General features: G+C 37.6%; 1 protein-coding gene across 1 annotated transcript in view; it reads left to right on the forward strand.

The window, feature by feature from the left end:
- Nucleotides 1–5,596: 5,596 nt before the first annotated feature.
- Nucleotides 5,597–25,015, forward strand: part of LOC129774869 (uncharacterized) — a 38,625-nt gene continuing 19,206 nt past the window's right edge. Inside the window, exons 1-8 of the mRNA XM_055778904.1 lie at nt 5,597–6,171; nt 17,063–17,201; nt 17,274–17,515; nt 17,588–17,742; nt 17,801–17,971; nt 18,034–18,455; nt 18,523–18,644; nt 18,721–18,824. Of these exons, the coding sequence (XP_055634879.1) occupies nt 6,019–6,171; nt 17,063–17,201; nt 17,274–17,515; nt 17,588–17,742; nt 17,801–17,971; nt 18,034–18,455; nt 18,523–18,644; nt 18,721–18,824 (1,508 nt within the window). The 5' untranslated portion in view covers nt 5,597–6,018. The remainder of the gene's footprint in view (nt 6,172–17,062; nt 17,202–17,273; nt 17,516–17,587; nt 17,743–17,800; nt 17,972–18,033; nt 18,456–18,522; nt 18,645–18,720; nt 18,825–25,015) is intronic.

Consider the following 25,015-nt stretch of genomic DNA (forward strand, 5'->3'; position numbering starts at 1 on the left):
CTTTCGTTATTTTCTACCCTTCAATTTTTCATTACCAAGTGTTAATTTTCATGTGTAGAAAACGATTTGAAATTGTGAAAATCAGTGTTTCCCGCATCCATATTAAATCCATGTTTAATCCAAAATCCAAATTAATTTTACTGAATTAATCTTGGAAAGAAGCGAAGACATGTATTTTGTTTCTGCCTGTGAATTTCATTACGGCGTTTGTCTGGCTCTCATGTTGTGACGTGTTTTTGAATCGCGAGTGTATGGTTAATGGCAGACGTTCGCTCATTACAAAAGGTGTTTTAAGTGTTGATCCAAATTCAATAGGAAGTTTTTACTGCAGTGAAAATATCGCATTTGAGTGTTGAGCAGGGGGCATGATCAGCGCACAGAAAAAGGCGTGGGTTGTGTTTGTGTGTAAACACGTAAACACGTAAACTATAGTAGTAGTGGTACTATATGACACTATAGGGCGCTTGCTGCGTTCATATGTAATAGTAATCTGGTTGTATCGCTGCGCCCTGTGTTTGGTTCAGGTCGGAAGATTTGGTTTCTCCTCCATAGGTGTTTATGTGTTCGTGCGTTTGATGTTCAGAGATGCCAGATGATTTTTTTAAAAAATATTAATCGTTTTGCAAACAAGAAATCTGTAAAGTTCTTCACTTATTTTGTAATGTATTAACAGTAAGTTTTCGAAGTGAGATGCGTCACGATGTACCATTTCTTATATTTCGGTGGTTACTTGATGGTGTGATGCAGTATGGAGCATTTTTGTGGTTTATGAGGAAACTTCGAAAATGTTCTGCATTGTGTTACATTGCCGGGCGTCCACCGCCGAATGGAGGGAGGCGATGTGTCGTGACGTGCTTCATTCTGGGAACTTACTGTAAAGACAGATCGTTCGTTTCCTTTCGTGTGTTTGTGTATATAGAGGTTTTAGAAGCTCCTGTTATTATATGTCAATGATTCTTGATCCTTATTCAGACCTCAGTTTCCTAATTCAGTTTTTTATATTGGGTTCCCAAATCTCATATTTCCTTTCGAACGGTCATCGATTTGTGTGTTTACCTGTAGTTATTTATGGTATATGTGGATATAATTGTGCGATATTCATACACTTCGTTCGAAGGATGATGAAACTCGTAGAAACTCATAGAATGATCATAGAATTTTTTCAAATTGTCTAAAATTCTCAAAGTACGTGCTATAAATATTAACAACACAGACTTTCCTTATCAGGATACCTAAAGATAATCTTTACCGCGTGTTGTGACAAGTAGAATTTTCAGAATTTCATTTCGTCGAGTGGCTGATAATTCGCGTTTACATAATCACATCACTTACCACAGTGAATCCTGATTCTTACCTCCTCCCACTAACAACTATCCCTTCCATGATAATCGCTAGGGAACCACGCTATAGACGCGACCCTTCTGGCCTTTGGTTGGCGGTTATCATACTAACATTCCTTCCCTTCCCCTGGTGACTGTAAGGACGTGGCCGGCGTCGTTATTGACAATTTAAAGCTCGAATCACCGAAAATTGCACAACGAGAATGATTTGCTAGTCCCAAGCGTCATTCTGTGTGTTCTTTGTGCAATTTGGTTGGTTCAAGTCAATCACGAAGAGCAACTACGAATTGTACAGTCTACCCAAGCTCAAGCTCAAGCTCAATGTTTGCTGGGGTGTATGTATGAGCACCAAATTGAAATGGGTAATGTACACTCTCCACGTTATGGGTGTGAACTTTAAGGTTGGAAATGTGTATCTGCTCATATGAAGCTGGCAAACGTCTGTCATGCGCCTCACTATCTCAGCACATCACGACCAATGGAGTGGTCTGTGATACTCTTGCATTTGACTATGGAAACCTACTATAAATAGCAGTGAAATAGATAACAAAAGCAGTTTATTTAGTAGAAAACATACGTTTAATCAATTATATATGCACAGTTTAAATCCACAATCTTTCGTCGTGATTTTTTGTGCTGTCTAGTAAGTCGAATTTTTTGTTCTTAAGTGAATTTTACAGGGATCTGAAAAAGTGATAATCTGAAGGTAGAATATTTGATACACTAACCGTTCACACGCAAAGGTGTTATACTTGTTCACGTGGCGTTTATCGTGAATTATTCTTGCTCAGCCATTCAATCCATCGTCAATGAAAAGTTCTTTTCTTTTGTTTCATTGACGACATAATACTCTGTTGAGCAGCCATAGCTGAATTGTGCTATAGCTAAACGACAGTTGTCTTTTACAATCGGTTTAGTTCACCACCAGAGCAATACTTCAAGCAACCTACGATCGTTTACACACCAATGTTACTCTATGTAACACATATCGTCATGAATATCGTACTGTGCGCGAAAAAACTTGGTGCGATTCATAGGCCGAAGGAGTCAGTGGTCTGGCCAAATCATAACGCGTAATGTTGAGCACCACAGGGCCATAGTCACCGAATTTTGTTGAATTCAGATATAGTACGATTATTCGCGAAATTCTCTTGCAAAAATCTACTTGACTATCACAAACCACCATCTTTCAATCCGCGTTGACGGCATTGAGCTTCGTATTACGAAATGGGGGGTTTGCAGAAGAAATGAACACACTTTTAAAATGAAAATTATGAATGAAAATTATTTTTCCGAAATCAAATTAGTACTCTATGTAAATGCAAATCACTTTTACTTGAAAGTAGTGAAAAAATATCATATAAAAATGGTGTCTAAAGATGAGTTTATATTACAATGGTAAGTTTTGGTGAGAATATCTGAAAATTCATAGAAAATAGTTTAAATTAGGGTCAGAACAACGTACTTCTAGTAGGTGAATAACGCAAAAAAAATTTTCATACAAATTTTAGTCATTTAAAACTGCCTTAGGGCCGACTAATCTCATAGAAAAGAGTTGGTTTCATACAAACTAATGTCGTATCCCTATATCGACACCATTCCGCCGTCAACGCGAATGGATACGTGTTGAAATTTGACAACAATCGGTCGCATTGAGAGTGAAGCAACTTTTTTTTTCTGCTTAGCGCGATGGACATCAAAACAAAACAAACGGACTGCAGCGCGTCAAGCGGTTGCCATAGTAATCATGTGGATAAACCAACATCAGCGCATTGGACAAACCATTATCAGAATTGAGGTCATCGAGATGCATTAATTACATGATTTAGGTATAAAGCTAATCCAAATGGTGTGCAAGCATGATGTTTACATCATGATGTAAGTTTTATAATCCAGGAAAGGTCTGAGTTCGTACCAAATAATCATCTGGTGATTGATTAAAAGTTAGCTCAATGAGGGGCGCATTGATATCAATAGAAGATAACCAATAAACTTTAAAGGTTGTGGATGTGGATCCTTAAAGATATCCTGTAAAACTGCTGTAAATCATGAAAAAGACAATTTTATTTATATGTTTTGAAACATTTGAATACCTGATTTGAAACAGGTGCGCTGAACTAGAGCATTCAAAAATTTCCACATTTCATTCGTCCACAAGAAAATGGACGAAAATGGACCAAGATAATATTTTCGACTGGACAAACCAACATCATTTACGTTATGCATCGCAATTTGTCGATGATGTTTTGACATATCTTTGTCTGAAATATCTTTTTTCGTATTTACTAATCGCTAGTTCTACTGTATTAAAAACAGCTAGTCGGGACTCTATTGTATTATAGAACATTCTTCGGATTATAATTTCTTTTGTCTTTGTTTGTTCACGAAATTATTTATAAAAAAAAGTAATTTTCATGACTTCATAGAGTCTTTAGTATTTGAATTGAATTTTAGACAATTTTTATTTTATTATGTTTTCTTACTTAAATATATTGGATGAATGGTTCAGAGCTGGGATGCGGAGTTCAGATGCGGAGTCAATGAGGATTTCTTTCAAGTGCATTTTGCTTGAAAAATAATTATCTTACAACTTTTTTTTCCCTCACACTATTTGTCAAATGTTTCTCCGATCAAAGGAACAAACGTTTTCGTGACTCGGACTTAGTTAATTTTCGTTTGTGTCCGAAGCAGAATTTTACTCGGGAATGTGGTCAGTTTGATTAAAAATGCATTGTTCAGTGAAATACTGTTCCAATACGAGTAAAAATACTCGTGTAAGTTTCCATCGCTTACCCTCGGATGTGTTCTGACAAATTCACTGGGTCAGTTTTCGTGGAGACGATAAACTTATTCCGAACAAGGGTTTCCGTGTCTGTGGAGCAAGTGCAATGGTTGAAATATTATAAACTAATAGTGTTGCAGAGCTTTTATTTACTTTTACAGGACCTGATGAAACTTCGAAATGCCTTTCCAACAATGAGGCCGATTATCATGCAAGAGAACTACGAACTACACTAACACGTAGCGCAGATTGTTTTGCCGCTATATTCAGAACCATAGGTATTTCATCCGGGAAAATCATAATTAATGGAGTGATGACAACATCGCAGAATCTGAGTGTGAAATTCCGAAAATTTTTAAAAGCCTTGCTTAGTTCTACCCATCGCTTCGGGAAAAGTTCGGGGAGACCAAAATGTTATGTCAAATATCAAAGGCAGTTTTTTTCTGTTTCTTTGATACAATCCTGATTGATACATTCAGAATATTCTAATTACAGATTGCACGAAATGTAGCGAATGAATGCTCAATATTGGAATTCGAAATTTAATCAGCTGAGCAAGCAGTTTGAAGTTCCACAGCGCCTCTGTAAAGTGTTCAATGAAGATGAAATTCAAGTGACCGAAGTATGTTCATTTAAGTATTAATCATTGATTCTAATTTGTTTCACCTTTTATATGTACTCGGATGGAATAAATGTTGTAATTTGTGTAATTCATATATTTATTTGAAAGAAAAAATGGTTTTATAACTTCCGAAAACACACGAAAATAATATATTTTGGTAAAATTGAATTATGATTTGATAACAATACCTTATCTATGTAGTGGATTATTATTAGAAAAGAGACACTTTTTTCTCCCTCCTGATTATTGGATCTCTTTTGGCATTTCTATTGTTAATTTTTGACAACCAATTTGATTCTATCCGCTTGACCCTGGTTTAGAGCGAAAGCAAAAAAAATCAACTTCCGTCGAACGATGTCCAAGAAAATAGGATTTATTTTAATTCGAAAATAAATGGTTTATTTTTTACGTGTACCTAATTTCAGAGCCTGGACGCGTGTAGATTCGCGGCGTTGCTTTGCGCTTTGACGCGTTGACTTGTCGATAAGGAAGATTTTCGTGCAATGCCTCCAAAGTTTTTTGGAAACGTCACTGGGTGTTCCCAGCTTGACACATTCATTCGCCTGCATATGGTTTATGCTTGTTTATTTCGCACTTTCGAATTGTCTGACGGTGCTTTGAATGGAAATCTTCGGTTTTGTTGGTGAAAAATGATTTACGTTTACTGCTTTTGCATGACATTATGATTTGCATGGTTTAAAATATCATTTTTGTTAGCTCTCCGTGCTGTCAGCACTCTGCACGAAGACAAAACACTTTCGGTAGATGCGATTTGACGTCTCGTGCACTGACAGTCGAGTTCCGATCGCAGGTTGTGTGTTGGTAAAAATGCACGAATTTTCGCGTTCGTCCGCGGCCACGGCTAGAGCTAGCTGGCGCAGCAGGCAAAGAGCGCAGTAGTTGACTAGAGCCGCCATTATGGCTTTCCGTAACCACGCTCTAGAAGCAAGAATAGAAAATCGTTTTTTCCCGTTTATAACTAAGTGCGAGCACGCCGTGACCACCGGAATGAACTAGGAAACGTTCCGGGTCGTGTTACCGGGTCCCGGTGGACCTCCTAGCGGACCTTGGAAGTAGGATTTTTCGCGTGTTTTTTTTTTCTTCCGTTCGGTTTTCTTGGTTTGGGTCCCCGTTTTTTGCACGCATCCCATTGATCGAGTGTGTGAGTGGGAAGGAGGGAAGAAAGAGAAAGAGAGAGGTGACAGTCAACAAAAAGGTGTTTTACCAACACGACAACAGGAGGAGCAAGCGAGAGAGAAAAGAAGCAGAAAAAAATGTCGAAGCTATCGTTTCGGGCGAGGGCCCTCGATCCCTCGAAACCAATGCCCATTTATTTGGCCGAGGAACTGCCGGATTTGCCGGAATATTCGGCCATCAATCGCGCCGTGCCACAGATGCCCAGTGGAATGGAGAAGGAGGAGGAATCGGTAAGCCCACAGTCTCCCAGAACGTAATGCTTTTCCTTCGCCATTCGGCCCAGAGCGAAAACGAGGTTTCGTGTGCCGCCATCTTGCCAAAAGTTGACAAATCCCGGATGGCGGCAGGCGGTCCGGATGGGTTATTTTTTTCACGTTTCCCTAACCAAACCGGGGCCAAAAATCACTGACCAATGTCATGTTATCGGATGATTTTACGCGCTGAGCCGTGCCGGGACGAGAATCAGCATCAAAGTGGCTTTGTTTACATTCGTGCAGTGGTTCTCCTGCGGATGGTTGGCGCTAAAATTGCATATCTTTAGTTTCTTTTTTTGTTTTGTTTGACAGCTCGTTCTGATTTAGCCGCGGGCAGTGTTTTTGTTTACTAATAGCGCCGCACTAGCAGCAGTAGCAACAACAACAACAAAAATGATAGTAATATGGAAATTCGCAGTGATGAATCGTTTTCTGTTTTCGATGTTTAACCGGTTTTGCTGCATTGTGATAACATTGATACTGAGGCTGTACTACGATGTATGGTTAATCAATGGCCCGACTGTGTGGTGTAACGCAAATGGGGCGTTGCATTTTATATTGAACGGAATCGTTGTTGTGTTTTGAACTACGACGATAAAGGCTCAGATTTAAATATTTCAATCCTCCAGGTTTTGTTGATTGGTTTCTGTTTTGGTGAAATTTGCGTAAAAATATTACGATCGCAAACTGGTTTGATCCGTATTGTGCAAAACATATTTTATTACAGAGTTATGAGTGCAGCTTTCAATGTTTGTTTTTATTATAGCAAATCTCAAATCCATGTGATTTTTTTTTGCTGTTATATTTTTACACAACCTATTTGGTTTGTATTTTTATGAGCTACCATAGCTAGAACCAGGTTTTTTTACCTTGAGATTATAATTTTCGTTCATATGACCGTATTTAAACGTAATTTCCATCGAATTTTTCCCTTCTTTTGAAAGTCGAAAACAAGTTTTCGGAACATTCTATTTAGAAAAAGTCATAGTGTCATATGAGAATTCCATCATTAGTATGGTATCTCTTGTTTATTGCAACTATTTTTAGCTGTCTTTAACCTCATCTACGATTTTTTATCATTTGAGCAATTGTAATTTAACCATGTGCGAACTTTATACAGTGACTCAAATCCGTAATCGTACTCCACCATGCAGATCTCTTTACCCTTCTTTAGAAAGTCGAAAACAAGCTTTCGGAACATTTTATTTGGATACAATTATAGTGTCATATGAGAGTTAAAAGGTTTGCTCTGTTTTCAGAATAATGGTTTCTATTTCTCTAAAAATGGCGAATGTATGTGCTAATGTATGAAAATTGACTCAAACTCGCTGGTTGAAATCTCTACTCGAATTCGAAGCGTTGGCCAATTTCCTTATTCCATCATTATTATGGTATCCCTTGTTCATTGCAACTATCTTTAGCTGTCTTTAGCCTTATCTACGAGTTTTTTGTGTATACGGAAGGTATATTTATCATTTTGTTCATAAGGTGGTTTTTAAAATCGTTATCTTTAGAAATTTAATGGTTTCTAAATTTCCTACACAGATAACTTCCTTAGTTTTTTACTGGGATTGATGTCGGAAGACTGTGGATGAATATCAATAACTTTTGAGTAATTGTAATGTAACCATGTGCGAACTTCATATGTCTTGAGCTCTGGGTCCTTGTCTTGGCAAAACTTGAATACTCGATTTCATCTCATTTTGTTCACACTTTGCTACATACTACACCTTTAGGATGTTCAAGTAAACATTCTGATCCATTACACAATTTATTATAACCAAATACATGCATATAGATTTGATACTTTTCTTCATAAATCGTTGATTAGGTGAATAAACATTGGCCCCAATAACTCCATAATAACGAAACGTTTGAGTGATGAAACCATATGCTGGTAGAAAAATATCAATAAAACAAGAAGACAGTTAAAAGTTTATGTTATTAAATTTTCAGTGCAAATTTTTGTTTGATTTTTGCATATTTAAATTTGTAGTGCTTACTCTTACTCGCTCACTTTCATTTTCTATTAAAGTACAGTAGAACCCCGATTATCTGCAAAATAGTCGGGCTAGGTCATCGCGTATAACAAAAATCGCGGATAACGCAATAAAAGACTAAAATTGAGATGCAAACACGAAAAAAGATATTTTAGCATGAAAACTATGTTTCATCAATACAGAAATTATTGGACTATCCATAAGTCATGACGAAAACAGAAGAGCAAGACTACCACTTACTGACAAATTTCGGGAAGGTTTATAGAACTACTACGGAACTCGCTTTCGCGGATAATCCGCACAGAGGTTTGCAGTCAACCCTCCCTAACTCGATATCCAAGGGAACCATCGAGTAAGAGAGCTATCGAGATACAGAACATTTTTTCATAATTTTTTTATGTCATAAATTGCAAATATATTATATGTGTAAATTGCAAATATATTACAGTCAACTCTCCCTAACTCGATGTTCTGTATCTCGATATTTTCCCTAACTCGATGGATTTCATGGCACCTTCGATTTTACAAGCATTCTTCACTCCATAACACGATACCTTCCTAACTCGATGCCTCTCTTACTCGATGTGTTTTGATTCATTTTCCATGGATTTTCACCTCCCTAACTCGATTGATTTTCGCGTACATGTTTTTGTGCGTTATTACCTCAGATTTCAATTGAGAGGCTTAGAATCAAAGGGGTGTAAGTGATTTGATCGATTTGTCTACATCGACTCTCTCTTTGGGTCATAACTTAGCTGCAAATACATTCCCAGCTGTATTTACCAATGTGGAAAATAGGTCGGAACCTCATCTATCGGATTCTATAGCAAACTTAAATTGGAAAGTTTTTGCAGTTGAGTTATTAACTAAATAAAAAGTTGATGAAGAGAAATCGATCAAGTCACTTACACTCCTTGCATTCTGAACCCCTCAATTGTTCTTGAAAGTGAAGACGGAGTGTTCGTGTCATCAAACAATTTCTTTTCAAGTATGGAAAACCACGAGAAACCTTTCAAGCGAACAATCAAAACGCTAACCATTGGGCAACGTTTGAGCATCATCGAGCAGGTCGAAAAGTATGGACGGAAGGGGTCTGAAGCTGCAAAAAATTTCAGTATTGCACAAAGTGCGGTATCAACACTACTGAAACTAAAGTAAAAATGGAATCGGAATGGAAAATTGTATCTAGACCAAAAGCATATAAGGTTGGTCAATGAATTTTTGTCTTGTCAAGCTAGACAAAATAAATTACCCCTCTTCTATTCTTCGGGATATGGCTTGAGAATTTGTCCAGAAACTGGGAATTCCTAACTTCAAAGCACAACCAACATGGACGGGAGTGATATTCCGCTGGCATAATTAATGCGTCGTGAGCTTGCTGATGTCGACGGTACAATACCGTTCGATTGCTCAATGTCTTTTAATAATTAGTGCAAAAAGGACCAAAACGTGATTTGCTGTGATCTGATGCCAGATACCGATATACTGGAAAGTGTTGAAAAACCTGAGAAAAACGCTGAAGATAGTAGTTCTATTGAGATGTTAATTCGAACGTTTAATCAAACCTGAAGAATATGTCCGGAATATTGAAATCAACTGAAAATGTTCCTGTAAAACTATTCGAACATTTCTTTGTGATTGAACAGTTCCTGCGTGATCGTTACAATTCAGTTTAAGTAACATACTTAATCAATATTTTCTTTGTTAACCTAGTGCCTCGTGCAAGTCGGACTCGATTATATACAAACTCGATAATATATGATTCGATTATGTAAAATTTAGGACTCGATTGTATACAGTTTGAAAAAAAAAGTTTTTTTTCATAATTCAAATATGAATAATTTCAAGAAAAAAAATTAACCTTTCAGCATTAAGGTGAAATTTAAGTGGCTTTTATAAGTACAGTGGGTTAAAAATCGCGATTTTTGAACATTTTGATTGAATCTTCATCAGGAATTGTTTATATCGATATTGCAGCGAAATTAAGAGAGATAGAAGTTGGGCGTCAAAGAACAAATTGTAGAGAGGTTAGAGAGCTTTAATTTAATTGATAGAAACAATCAAGTTTAGTATGAATTTTTAGGATAAAATTAATAATTACAAATAAAAAAAACTTAAATTTTCCACTTCAAAAATGTTTAATCCACTAATTTAGATGTTCCACTACTATATCCTGTACTAAATTTTCTCATCTTTCAAATGAAAGCAACAAAATCGGATTACGTAGCATACTTTTCAATGTAGAATCAGTTTGAGCCAACAGAATCCGAAACAAAGAAAAAGTTCTATAAGTCTGTCATCGTTAAAATTCTAACATATGCGTAGAAGGATTTTTTTCGTGAAATATAACCGTCTATCACCTCCTGAAAGATTCTGGAAAAAATATTTTTTTTTTCATATGAGAAAGGTGTTTTTTTCACTTTAAGGGAATGAATCAAAAATTCAAATTCATACCATAATTGGGACACTTACCCTAATATATGACAATTTGAGACATAAAAAAAAATTAGGAAAAAATGTTCTGTATCTCGATACCTCCTTAACTCGATGGTCCCTTTGGATATCGAGTTAGGGAGAGTTGACTGTATATGTAAGTGGTATGGTATGAATTTGAATTTTTGATTCATCCCCTTAAAATCAGAAAACACCTTTCTCACATGTTTTTTTTTCTTTCCGTAATCTCTCAGGAGGTGATGGACTGTTATATTTGACGAAAAAAATACTTCTACGCATATGTTCGAATTTCAACGATGACAGAGTTATAGAACTTTTTTTTGTTTCGGACTCTGTTGCCTCAAACTGGCTCTACATTTAAAAGTACGCTACGTAAGTCGATTCTGTTGCTTTCATTTGAAATGTGAGAAAATTTAGTACAAGATATAGTAGTGGAACATCTAAATTAGTGGATTTTTGGAATTTTGGAAGTGGAAATTTAAAAGTTATCAATTTATAATGCGTACTTATAAAATTTATCTCACAAATTCATACTAAACTTGATTGTTTCTATCAATCAAGTTAAAGCTCTCTAATCGCTCTACAATTTGTTCTTTGACATCCAACTTCTATCTCTTTTAATTTCGCTGCAATATCGATATAAACAATTCATTGTGGAAATTCAATCCAAGTCGTTTCAGCGTTTTTCTCAGCTTTTTCAACACTTTCCAGTATACCGGTATCTGGCATCAGCTCACAGCAAATCACCTTTTGGTCCTTTTCGCACTAATCATTAAAGGACGTTGAGCAATCGAACGGTACTGTACTGTCGACATCAGCAAGCTCACGACGCATCAATTCTGCCAGCGGAATATCATCGTCATCATTGAAGGAAAATTCGACTTTTCTGAAGCACTTTTAAATACTCTCATATTTAACCTTATTGATATTTGAGGGTGAAAGTGTTTCAATTGCATCTAATATCGGTGTATCTGAAGGGTCCTAGAGTGCATTTAAACACAGTAAGAATGCTGAATAACATGAAGGTTAAAAAGGACAAATATCCTCCATTTCTTGCAGTCTTCGTTTAACTAATCGAACTAATTGCAATCGAAAACGGCGATAGTACTGATTCAGGTTCTTGATTATGTAAAGTGCTGATCCAGGCTCATGATTATGTGATTTTGAGCTACGGAAGTAACGATTTGTGGAAAAAATGTAAACATATCGATTTGAGCTTTGGTCGGAGAGATTTTGGGTGCGCTGTACAGTTATCAACGACATGACCACCTTTGAGAAGAAATACATATAAGTATGATATATTACTACTACGCAGAATTTCTTTGGAAAATTTTTCGTCAAGTTACATGATCCATTTCTCAAAAAGCATTAAGACCATCCAGGCGTTGGTGTTGCTCTCGTATATCACTGGTAATGACTTCCTGAGACGAACCAGCCCAGGAGGCTGAAAGTCTCAAAAATAAAGAAAAAAAAAAATGGTAATGACTTCTTTTTGAGACATCTTGGGTTTTTACTCTTCATTGACCAGCGGACCGGTTTGTCGCTTTCGTCCATGTTGGCTGTGCTTTAAAGTTGAGAATTCCTAGTTTCTGGACAGATTCGCAAGCCTTCTCCCGAAGAATACATCTTGAGAGAAGTAAATTATTCTTCCTGGGTTGATAAGACAAAAAATCCATTGACCGCTCCAGCTTTTCGATTCCGACCAACCTTATATGGTTTTTGTCTAGATTCAATTTTCAATTCTATTTTTTCTCTAGCTTGAATAGTGTTGATACCGTACTTTGTGCAATACTAAAATCTTTTGCAGCTTCAGACCCTTTTCGTTCATACTTTTCGACCTGCTCGATGATGCTCAAATGTTGCGCAATGGTTAGCGTTTTAATCGTTCGCTTGAAAGGTTTTTCGTGGTTTTCCATACTTGAAAAGAAATTCCTCGATGGCACGAACCTTTAAAAAACAAGAACAGAACAGAGCAAACAAGAACCAGCATTTCAACAGTTGTTCCATTTATCATGTTTTCACATTACATGTCTTCTTCAATTTAAACACTAAAGCTGTAGGTTTCTTTTTTGCTTGAATTTAGTAAAGTTTCTAATTATATGAATATGGAAAAAACCTGAATCATGTATGATCTATAACACGGATGTGTCTTGAAGGGTGAAGTTTCACTGATAGGATCGTGTTCCATTTACAAAAGTGGTTCTCAACCGGTTGCCCGCGATCGACAACTTGGTAACACATAAGGAATAAAAGGTTGTATCCGAGACATGACCGCATAGTTGACGTAGGGATACGCCGATATTTAGTTTTTCAATTTTTATCTCAAATATGTTGTTGAAAGTTGTAATTTTACGCCAAAAAAGTCGTAAAACATGTTGCTACATCAAATATAGAGCTCTGAGAACTTGCTCATTCAAGGAAATGTGCAATGAAATAAATTTATGTCATGAAGTTCTCCTTTTCTTGTTGTTATCACGTTGGGAAGTAAGACTGACAAAGAATCGAACGAATTGGAGTTGATTTGGAATCGGAACTTATTATCTGGATTCTCTGATTGTGTAAATTCAACTACATTTCCCAGAATAGGAAATTCATGATAAATACTTGGATCTGAAGAATTATTCAATTTGATTTGTTCAGTGAAAAAAGAAATAAATAAGTTTTAGTTCAGTTTTTTATCTATGTATTTTTGCAATAGTTAATTTCTAATATTTCTTCCAATTATGACTAAGTAAAGAAGCTGATAGGATACACACACATTTCAAATATAATAGAAAACAAGGTATTTGAGCAAACTCAAAGCGAATCATACTCTATATGATTATCAATATTGATACCAGGTCTGGCGAATAAAGTGAATTTTCCTAATTCAATAAATTTGGCCATTACGACATCTCTGGTATGGAACCAGGTGCATTGTCGTGGTAAAAGATGATTTGTTTGATTTCTAAAGTTGATCTTTTGTCACGAATTTGTATCATTCAGTTGGTCCAAAAGGTTTTTGTAATATTTTTCTGTTATTATTTTATCGATTTGGAGACAATCATTCAACAAAATTCCTGCTGAGTCCAAAACATGCTACTTTTTACTTTGGAACTGAACAATCGAATTCAGTTCACTCTGCAGATTGTTGACGCTTCGTTTTGGTTTATCACTTTGGATCAAAATAGACGGATCATAGACGTGATATTCAATAATCTTGGGCATAACTTCATAGGAACCTTAATTGAATTGTATTTCCATCCACGGTAACGTGCCGGTTTTGATCATCACGGAAGAAGTACGGCCCAATGACGCCGCCGGACCATAAACCGCACCAAACCGTATTTTATTCGGGATGCAATGGTGACTCATGAAGTACGTGTGGATTGCTGCCAGACCAATAACGCATATTTTGCTTATTGACGAAGATGATTTTTCGATGAAAATCCGGATCATTTTTCTGTTGTTGCTTAGCCCAATTCACGAACATATGACACTTCTGGTGGTCAAACGGATTCAGTTCTTGCGTCAATTTGATCTTGTAAGGATGTAGGCCATGACCTTTTCACAGAACTCGCCACAACGGCGTCACAGAAATGCCCAACGCTTGAGAACGACGCGGGCCCTTCTTTGTCTCACTGGCACGGGAACATTTTGTACTGTGCCTGTGGATTAAAATTTTCCCACTAGATGTTCGATTGTTGATCTGGCAGGACGATTATGATGATCATAAATTGGACGTAGCGCTCTTAAAGTTGAGGCCATTGACTCCGAATTTCGGATCGTATATCTTTCCATTATGAAATGTCAAACATAACTGAAGAGAAATGTAGAAGGGGGGAAAATGGCGTCGTTTGCTGTTCCTATCGGTCTGCTTTTGTAGCATCCCTATTGTAATACGCATTATTCAGCACTATTCTGTATTCCGACGGATTTCCATTTCATTCGAAACCGATATTTCGTTCGAGTTATAATTTTAAATTCCCTGTTTCGAACGTTTTGCCCATTTAATTTTCGAAGAGCAACAGATCGAATGAAATGCACAAACAACTCGAACGGAATACAGAATGGAATTTTATCAAGTCATTCGAAATATTTCGAATCGATCGAAATACAGAATAGGGGTGATTATTACTGCAGCACAGTTGAAGAACAGTCCTGCTAAAGTACGCCCAGTTTGCGAACGACTAATGTATTTGCATAATAGTGAACGAGCTCATTTGACCTATGTATGTTTCTGTGGCAATGTGTTAGCAATCTTCAATTTGTCATGCACCGCATTTTTGGTTTCAATTCAATAATTCTCCAGGAAAGTGTTCAGCTTTGAACGTGTCATTAAAATGCAAAAAAAATATAGGAAACAATGCCCAGAATCGCATTGCTAACGTAGGGCTACAATACTATTTTGTTCAACTCGCTTGTTTATCACATCGAATATTATTTTTTAATGCATCGAACTTTTAGTATTATCTTATTACTAGAAAGTCTTGCTGGCCCTGAATAGAGTTTGGTTCGGTCGCCTCGATGGTTTTCCTGGTTTTATAGAAGCAGCTAAAGAGGGTTGCCTCATTCATTCTTGCCCATGCGAGAACAATGCAAAAGCTGACCACACATCGCAATTTGTTTTCTTATATCAATACAAGCAGTGCATTGTAGTGTACAGTAATCGTTCGCTAACTGGTCCTGGTTTAACTGGTCTGCTATTTAACTGGGCGAACGTTAACTGGTCCTTGGACCAGTTAAAAAGCACAATTTCGTAAACAATCGACGCCATATTCAAATGGAAGATTTGCTGTGAGGGGCATTCGAATGTAATTTTAAATGTTATGAAAGTTGACATTATTTTCGCACGACAAAAACATTGATTAAACTACAGAAAAACAATTTTCTCAAATCATATATCATACCTGTTGTCGCACTCAATGCGAAACTTCCATTGGAATCCTTTTATTTATCCAATTACAGGAACTAAGCGAATCAAACAATTCATTGAAGTTTCCCTCGATTTTATTTGACGTTTAACATGCCGGACCAGTTAAAACGCGAATGTCGATAAGTGGTCTTCTCTTTTCACCCAGTTAGTGAATGTTTACTGTATTTATCGTGTACGTTCTTTGAGTAATGTAGAGGTACGTTTGTGCTCCCGTGGCCGAGTGGTTAGCGTCATAACTAACATGCCGGGTGTTCGGGTTCGATTCCCGTTCTGATCGGGGGAATTTTTCTTCAAAGAAAATTCCTCCGACTTGCACTGTGATCACGCGTATTCTAGATCTTGCCACTCAGAATGCATTCAAGGCGTGTTATTTGGCATAGAAATCTCAACTAAGTACTCTAATAAAAATGACGCAAGTAATACTACGTTGAGACGGCGAAGTTCCTCTAGGAACGTTAGTGCCATTGAAGAAGAAGAAGAAGAGGTACGTTAGAAAACGCCCATTAGAACATTAATATGAACTCTCGTAGCTTTTAGAATCATGCCAGATAATGGTGATGGGTGTGAAACTGTTCTTGACTGTTCGTCGACCCCTTGTCTTGAAATGAAAACTGTGTCTGTGTCGACCCCTTGTCTTGAAATGAAAACTGTGAACTGTAACAGTTATGTTGTACATTCAGTTATAGGAGTTCCTGTGTTGTTTATGATTCACAATATAAGTTGACGCTTACTTTTGTATGAAAACATAGATAATTGATATTAATAGCGGTTATTCTGTTTTCCATGGGATGCAGATCGAACATCGGATCTGTTGTCTATAATAAGAACAGATACAGTAATCTCTACGATGGGTTGATAATCATCGCTCGATGGTGAATAGTATCCGACAACGACAAATTGTAGTACATTAATTGTAAAATTTTGTGGCAATGCATTTAATTAGATATTAATTGTTAACTGAAGCTGAACTCAAAAAATCCAAAATCACTGATTCTTATTATTTTTATTATTATTATAAAAACCTTATATAACTCAACTTACCAAGCGTACCAAACAAAATAAGAACTATTCTTTTTGGTATTTTGGTATTCTGTTTTCCATGAGATTCAGATCGAACGCCGGATCTGTTGTCTATAATTAGAACAGATACAGTAAATTCTACGATAGGTTGATAGTTATCGCAGATTGTTCAGTAGCATCCGACATTAACCAATTTGTAGTACATTGATTACTGGTAATACACATTCGTGATATAGTCTCTGTGTTCACTAAAATTAGATTCAAATAATCCGGACATTCTGAATCGAGTACAATCAGTGATCGGATCGATTTTCGAATAGATGCTTCTGGCTGGAAATGAAAGATTACAACTTTCATTATTCAAAAAAAAAAACTCGAATAGCTCGATTACTCTATGAGCTTTGAATAAGTTACAAAAATGTTCCAGAGGCTCCCGAATCTTTGAAATTTTTATAATACTTCAATTTTGGTATTTCAGGAGCACCACCTGCAGCGAGCAATATGTACAGGACTAATCATTCCCACGCCGGAGGTGTTCGAGGCGACCGATTCGGAGTTTTACGACCGGTATTACCCCCAGGACTACAAGATGCCCAAACAGATGATCCACATGCAGCGTAAGTTGTGCTCATTGCGATTCTCATCCGGCATAAACAACACTAATTAAAACTCACTGACCCCGTTCACAGCACTCAACTTGGAGCAGGACGTGCCCGATTACGACATGGACAGTGCGGACGAGCAGTGGGTCACAACGCAGGGCAAACGGCTCGACCTAGACCCGCTGCGGTTCGAGACGCTGATGGACAGACTGGAGAAGAGTTCCGGCCAGACGGTGGTCACGCTGAACGAAGCCAAAGCACTGCTCAAGCAGGACGACGAAGTGAGCATCGCCGTATATGACTACTGGCTCAACAAGCGACTCAAGACGGTAAGAAGTTGTGGTTGAATCTTTCGCACCATCGCTTCGGATATTTTTAATGCTTCACCCTTTTTTCTGTAGCAACACCCGCTGATCCTGTCGGTTAAGACGGAGAGTAGAGGCAATACAACCCCCAACAATCCGTACCTGGCGTTTCGAAGGCGAACCGAGAAGATGCAAACCAGGAAGAATCGCAAGAATGACGAATCGTCCTACGAGAAGATGCTGAAGTTGAGGTGCGTAGTTTGGGCAATCGTGTTCTTCGTTGTTGTCTATAAATCGTATTGTTATTAGGCGGGATTTGAGTCGGGCGGTGACCTTGTTGGAGATGATCAAGCGACGGGAGAAGATTAAGCGTGAGCAGTTGCATCTCAGCATTGAGATATACGAGAAACGTTACCAGGCGCAGGACTTCAACGGACAAATGCTAGCCGAATTTACCTCCAGTGCATCAAAAGTTTCAAGGTTCATTACCAATATCATGTGCACAGGAAGGTTTCGTATAACCACAATTAATTTTTCTTCAGGCCCGCTTTCGCTCCAATCTACTCGAACCAATACTCGTCGCACCACTCCGCAGTGCCGGGTGCAGGAGTATCCGGTGGATCAGGTGTGGGGTCGTATGGTAGTGGATCGTCGTCGCAATACCATGTTGGTAGTAGTTCCAGCAAACGCGACAATGAAACTCTGAGCGGCAGCCGTAAAGAGAAGCGACAGTACAAGAAGCGGAAGCATAAAATACCGAAGGAACGTTCGTCCGGTAGTGGCTCAGCAGTCGCTGGGAGTTCTGGTGTTGGGCTGGGATCGGTTGGTGTGGGTTCGGGAGGTGTGGCTGGCTATCACTACCAGTATCATCCGGCTGGGGCAGGTAACGGTGGTCTCAGTAGGACGCCAACGTCGGGCGGTGCCGGCGGACGAGAAGCTACCGTCGGCAGCGGACATGGCAGCGGTGAGAAATTGCTACTGCTCTTTTGCTTCCTAGGTTGGATTTTAACCTTGCTCGCTGGATATTTTAGGCGCCGCCGATCCGGGTCTGTCCTCCGACGATGAGGAATTGGCCAATTTGCAGGGAAGTTCGACCCCGGAGGAAGAATACGCTTACGCGTTTCGGCGCAGCAAATTTAGTCAATATCATAGGGTGAGTCGGCCGCAGTTCTTTTTTGTCTGGCGGAGGGCAGAGCTCTGGTGTTATAATTTTTCTATCTCTTTTTTAGCCGATTACGAAAGCTGTCGGCAATTGGCCGTGGGAACCTAAGGAGGAAAACGGAGGTGCAGATCCGCGGTATCGATTTACGCTTACTTCCTTACGACATCCCAGGTGAGCAGAGTTGGTATTCAATTTTTCCAATGCAAGCTGAGCTATTCTCTTCATTTTTCTTCTTCGATCCTGTTTTCCATGGGATGCAGATCGATCAACGGATCTGTCGTCTATTATTGAAACAGGAATAGTAAATTCTACGATCTGTTAATTGTCATCTCCGACTGCTGTGTCGAATCCGGCAATAACCAAGTCGTAGTACACGAACTCATTCTGTAGTAGAATGCTTTTTAGACTGACTGCTAATATTGTCAATTAGGGTATATTGGAATCGACACTAAGCACATCAAAATCTTCCAGTAACAGGGTGTCGACTACCTTGAAAATCCTTTCGACATCAATCTGGAAAAAAATAAATTCCGTCATTTAGAATTTTTATTATTGCAGTAATTAGAAAATTTTGATAACACCAAATGCTGAGAAGGTATAGCTAGGGCTTGATAAAATGAGCTTCATGATTATGTTAGACTTTGCCACGAATTCTAAAGCTGAGAATTCTGAGCTTGATGAAACTTCGTAAGATATATTTTGTCGTTAGTTTCGAAGAGTCTTTGAACAAGACTACAAAGAGTCTGCAGTTGCATCTAAATATCAGATTTTGGGATGAAGAATAAATGGAGGTGGTAAATCGTTACATGACGTCAATGTTCTTGAAGCGTTCTCAAGCATCAGAGATTAACAAACATACCAACGTGAATTGGTCATATTACGCGAGCTGCAACTGGACTTTTACAAAGGAGAAGAAAAACTCTTGAATTTGGGTAGCTCCGGATTCATCAATAGATTGATGGATTAAAAAAACTCGGCAAAAATTTACGACAGACAAATCTTGAAATTCTGGGATGCGGAGCTCTGCTTTCGCTTTCAAAGCTTTCAAAGCATTGATATATCCTTGATCTTGCCGCCATTGATTTCGATTTAAAAAAAATAGCTGGGAAACGATTCGAGAAACTTTTGACTGTTGGCTCTAGTGACCTTTTTTAATAGTTGACTCATTTTGAACGTTTCAGTGGAGCTCCAGCAGACTTAGCACTAAAACAATATTGATAGCAGAAATAGCAACAAGTTTGCTTACTATGATCCGGAAAATAAACGACTGGAGCATTTTTGGAAATGATAGGTTTACGGAATTTTTTAACCAAAATGGTCTTCTGTCTCTCGTGTGGAAACTCCAACGTTTAGAGAGCTTTTTCATTTATACCGAATGTTTTAAGAAAACATTTGTGAGGAAACGGTTATGCTATGCGACAAGTTTACGATGGTATGCTTCACTTTGGAAGGATAGAATAAATAAAAATGTTGAGCTAGGTAATTCAACGAGTTCAAAATTCTCATTCTCTTTATCTAGAAGACAAGGAAAGTTGAAAAAAATAAGAAAATTTTGGAAAATACACAGAAGCCCGAAAGATTGCAAGAAAAAGTGTTTCGTTAAAATCATAACAGTTTCGTGAAATTGATCCGAATCAAAATGAAAATAACTCATACTCTGCTAGTGTTTAAGGCTCTTTCATAAGAACTTTGAACTGTATTAATAAATCAATTTTTTCATCTTTTACGACACTTCTCTGTCGTCGTTCAACACAAACAATTTTTTCATTGGGAGATATCGACAGACGTTCTTATATTTCATAGTTTAAGCTAACTAAATATCTTAGGAACAAAAGCAATAGAACAATAGCTAAAGTATTAGTAAAGAATTTGATTACTAGTCTACATCTGGAATTTTTCTGAAAAATTACTGGAAAATTAGGGAATATCAGGGAATTTTTCTTCGAGTTTTGAGTCGACACCCTGAGTATCTTTGTAGTCGTATTTTCTTAAATTCAATTCACGGAATCTTTTTGTTACTACGGCATACATTTTGTCCATTTAACAAAATATGAAAATATTGTCTTTGTAATTGTTTACTTACTTATTGTTGTCAATAGATAGGCAAAATGGTTAGATAACATTACCAGACATAGAAATCAACAAACCGGTCGCTGTCCGGATCGTCTCGAACTACATTTGAATGATTTTGATTGCGTAGGGGCGTATTATTTTCTCAGAAATCGGCCCAGAACCCAGAAACCAGTTGACTGAATGGAATATGATGATTGACAGAGTTGTTAGAAACTTTTCGATAATAGGTACAAATGTCTTTGTTATTCTGTTTTCCATGGGATGCAGATCGAATATCGGATCTGTTGTCTATCATTAAAAAAGGAACAGGAAAATCTACGATCGATTGATGATCATTGCTGACTGTCGAATAGCATCCGATAACAACCAAATTGTAGTACATTGATTGTAAATTTTTGCACTTTTGCATTTTCATGAAGAAGGTAGAAATTTTTAGTTGTTAACTTAAATAGGATTCAAATCATCCAAAATAACAGACTCTATGAATGGAGTATAATCAGTCAACGCATTGAATTTTGAATTGATTCGTTTGACTTGTGACGAAAGATCACAACTTATATTATTAAAATATCAAGAATACAAATAGCCTTTTCCCGTTTTCATCTATGAGCATGTAACAGAAATATTCCCAAGGTTTCAAAAGTTTTGAAATATATGAAAACTCTATACGGACTATACTGTGGCGACTACACAAAATTTCGAGTTTCACTAACATGACCACATTTTTTGGTAGCAACTTTTTTTTTTACAAGGGTTTATCCACATTCATTGACCTTTCCTTCCTTAAAAACATAGCTAAAATGCACGCTGTTTGTGATAAAATGCGATAAACTTGTGGAAAAGTTTTGTCTAGCCAACTGTACAGCAGTTTTTTTTCTTGAACTGGAAGATACAAAATATTTCTTATTATGTAGGAATTATATCCAATACACAATACATAGTTTTGCTCAAGAGAATGCTTGCATTAATTTTTTATCGCGAGCTAGAATGAACGAAAATAACCCTTTTACTGCAAAAGACACTGACTCAATATATACGAAAAAGCGTTTTTTACAGAGACAAAGAGCTTTAAATCGGAATAAAACACAAATAAATGAAGTTAACTATCTTGAATTCGGCCTCATTCGAAAGTTAATTCTTTGCCGTTTTTATTTTTTCTGCTATATGATTTTTTCTGCCGGATCGGGAGAAGTTCTATATCCAATCACTTTTGACGCAGTATTACGTCTATAGAGAACATATTGGGTGTACAAATTGAGAAACAAAATCTGTCCCGTCATGAAAAATTGTCCAATTAAGAGGGCCAATTACTCAGTCATTTCATGATGAATGAATTTTTACATCATTTGATTTTGACAATGATAAACAATCTACGTACTTTTCATTAAATTTTTCAATAATTAGTTTGTTAAAATAGCGTAAAATGAGGCTTTTCCATTTTCTATAACACGTACTAGAAAACCAGGCACCGAGACAGTACAAGCAAGCTGCTGGTTAAAGGCGGATGAGCTAAGAAATTTAAAGTCTCTTTAGATAGAAAACTAATCCAAGCTGCGGGTTTTTTTGTACCTGAGTGATCTTTTATCTCACTCAGGTACGAAAGAACCCGCAGCTAGGATGAAGTCAATGGACCTTATGCTCGTACTAACCTCACGGTGAAAACGAAATGAACGGCAGGCCATTGCACTACGTTTTACAAGTTAGTGAAGCAAGTTAAGGAGTGTATCGAAAAGTAGTCTTAAACATTTAAAACGTTATTACACACAAACGGGTGAACCTTTTTTAGTGTCGTAATCAGAGCACGTTTTTTCACATGTCAAAAATCGAAATACAAGTCATTTAGTCGCGGTCATAAAGTTGTTTTCGAAATGTTGCGGATTGATTTGGAATCTAATAAGAAAATTCTGCACAATTGGTGCACCGAAAAGGGTGTTACATACCTCAAAATAGCAAAAAAACAAAGTTCGTCCAGAAAGTGTTAAACGAATCGTCGCAAAGTTCGGTAATGAGTGTTCTTTCGAGGATCTCAGCAGAAGTGGACGAAAACCCGGACCAAGTATTCCCGAATTGGACCGAAAAGTTGTAAATTATATTCAGAATAACAGGTCTGTATCTTTTCGTGACTTGGCCAAGAAGTTCAAAACCAGTGTTGGGATGATTCAACGGATTAAACAGAAACATGGTCTAAAGACCTATAAAAAGCAAAAAATGGCCAAACAAACACCGGAGCACAAGATCGTGCTAAAATACGATCTCGAAAGCTATATGAGCGTATTTAAAACAATCCAAACCATTACATTCTCATGGATGACGAAACATACGTCAAAGTTTTTTCACAAAAGGGACTATTAACGCTCAAATTTAAAAATGCTTGAGGAAGAGATTGCTTCCACTTTATAGAAAGCACGAGGTTCCTCCTCTATTCTAGCCGGATTTGGCATCGGCACATTATGCCAAATCCACTCCACAATGGTTTTCGGAAAACAACATTATGTTCGTCGAAAAAGACCTCAACCACCTAACTGTCCTCAGCTGCGGCCAGTTGAACGTTACTGGGCAATTGTCAAGGCCAAGATCAAGAATAATTGATCTGCAGCGATCAGAAAGTGCACAAAGACTACTGTGCTGAATTTGACAAGTGGAGTTAAATCTAAGTTTCGATAGTTTTTTAAAAATCAACAATAAGCTTGATTCATTTTTCATTTAATTGCTATGTAAACTTAATATTCTTTAATAAAATTCACTTTTGTATGCATTTTCTGTTTTATTTTGATGTTTGGAAATTTAAGACTACTTTACGATACACTCCTTACCCTCGAATTAGTTTCAAGACGAAAAATAACAGTGAACTACCTGTTAGTGTGCCGATACTGTAACAGCTAATTACGTGCAATTTTGGTCTCGATAATTCTATTCAGGCATTTTTGATGTTAAAGATGCACCTCGCAGAGGCAGACTCGTCGTCAAGAATGTCGGAAAATCACAAATATAATCAAAGTCGACCGGCCTGGAGCTAAATATCGATAATAAAGCAGTTTTAAAATACTTGCGCAAGGTTGGATTCACAAAAAAGCTCGTTGTTTGGGTGCCACATCAATTAACACCAAAAACATGATGGACCGAGTTTCCATCTGTGAAGCCTTGACCAACCCGGTTGAATTCGATCCATATTTTAAAAGTTACTGGGGATGAGGAATAGGTTGCACACGACAATATTGTGCGTCAACGATTGTGATCAAAGCGTGATGAAGCAGCTCAAACGGTGGTCAAACCAGGGGTGACATTGCGCATTTCGAGACGAGTGATTTTTGTTCGTTTCGACCACTTTGGCGTAGCTTTGTTTACGAACCCAAACATTTTACATTTATCTACGAGACAAATTTTCCTCTAAATCTAGTACACTGAAAATATTAACTTGAAAAAGATAGATAATACTAAAACCAATTCAATTTGAGTTCGAATTTTCTCGAAACGAGTTACTCGTTTCGAAATGCGCAATGCCACCCCAGGTCTAATGGATTGGAAAGTTCTACTGTGTATTTTGTTGGACTTGAAAGAAAACATTTAATCTGAGTTGCTTCCATACGGTGTCAACTCTAGGTGTCATGTCTAGTGTCAACAACTAGACCGTTTGAAACTAGCGATTGACCAAAAACGTCCAGAGAAGGCCAACAGAAGAGATGTTGTGTTCTATCAGGACAACACAAGGCCACACAAGTCGGTAGTGACTCGCCAGAAACTTCGGGAGTTTGGTTGGGAAGTTTTAATGCATCCCTTTTTCTCGCATTGCAAAACTGCCTGAGTGATAAGAAATTGGGATCAAGAAGAGATTGTGCAAATCGATTGCAAGCATTTTTCGCCACTAAGGATTAAGACCTCTAGGAGCCGATCAGGCGTAGTGGAGATGGAGATGGTCGGATAAGCGATCGGCTGATTTGGCGTTGATTTGCTCTAGGGACGAACTTCAGAGGCAGATTGAAAATCGTGGACAATAGACTATTTGGGTTAATAAACAATTTAAAAAACTAAAGAGCTAATGGCTGCATCATCTTATCACCCTGATATTGTGACAACAATCTGATCATCACTTCTAAATATCACATATAAATGGGCCGTACGGCGTTCGGTTCAACAGAAAATCCTGACGGCGGAAAAATGATCGACTAATTTGATGGTAGCTTAGCGAGTTTTTGACATGTTAGGTGCTTACCACCGAGCCATTGAGTTGGCTTAATCAGGATCCTATCTATCAGATCGAAACCAGAGGGGTTTCGTCCACGAAAGTTCCA

This window comes from Toxorhynchites rutilus, chromosome 3 (assembly GCF_029784135.1).
Source record: "Toxorhynchites rutilus septentrionalis strain SRP chromosome 3, ASM2978413v1, whole genome shotgun sequence".
NCBI classification, from domain to species: domain Eukaryota; kingdom Metazoa; phylum Arthropoda; class Insecta; order Diptera; family Culicidae; genus Toxorhynchites; species Toxorhynchites rutilus.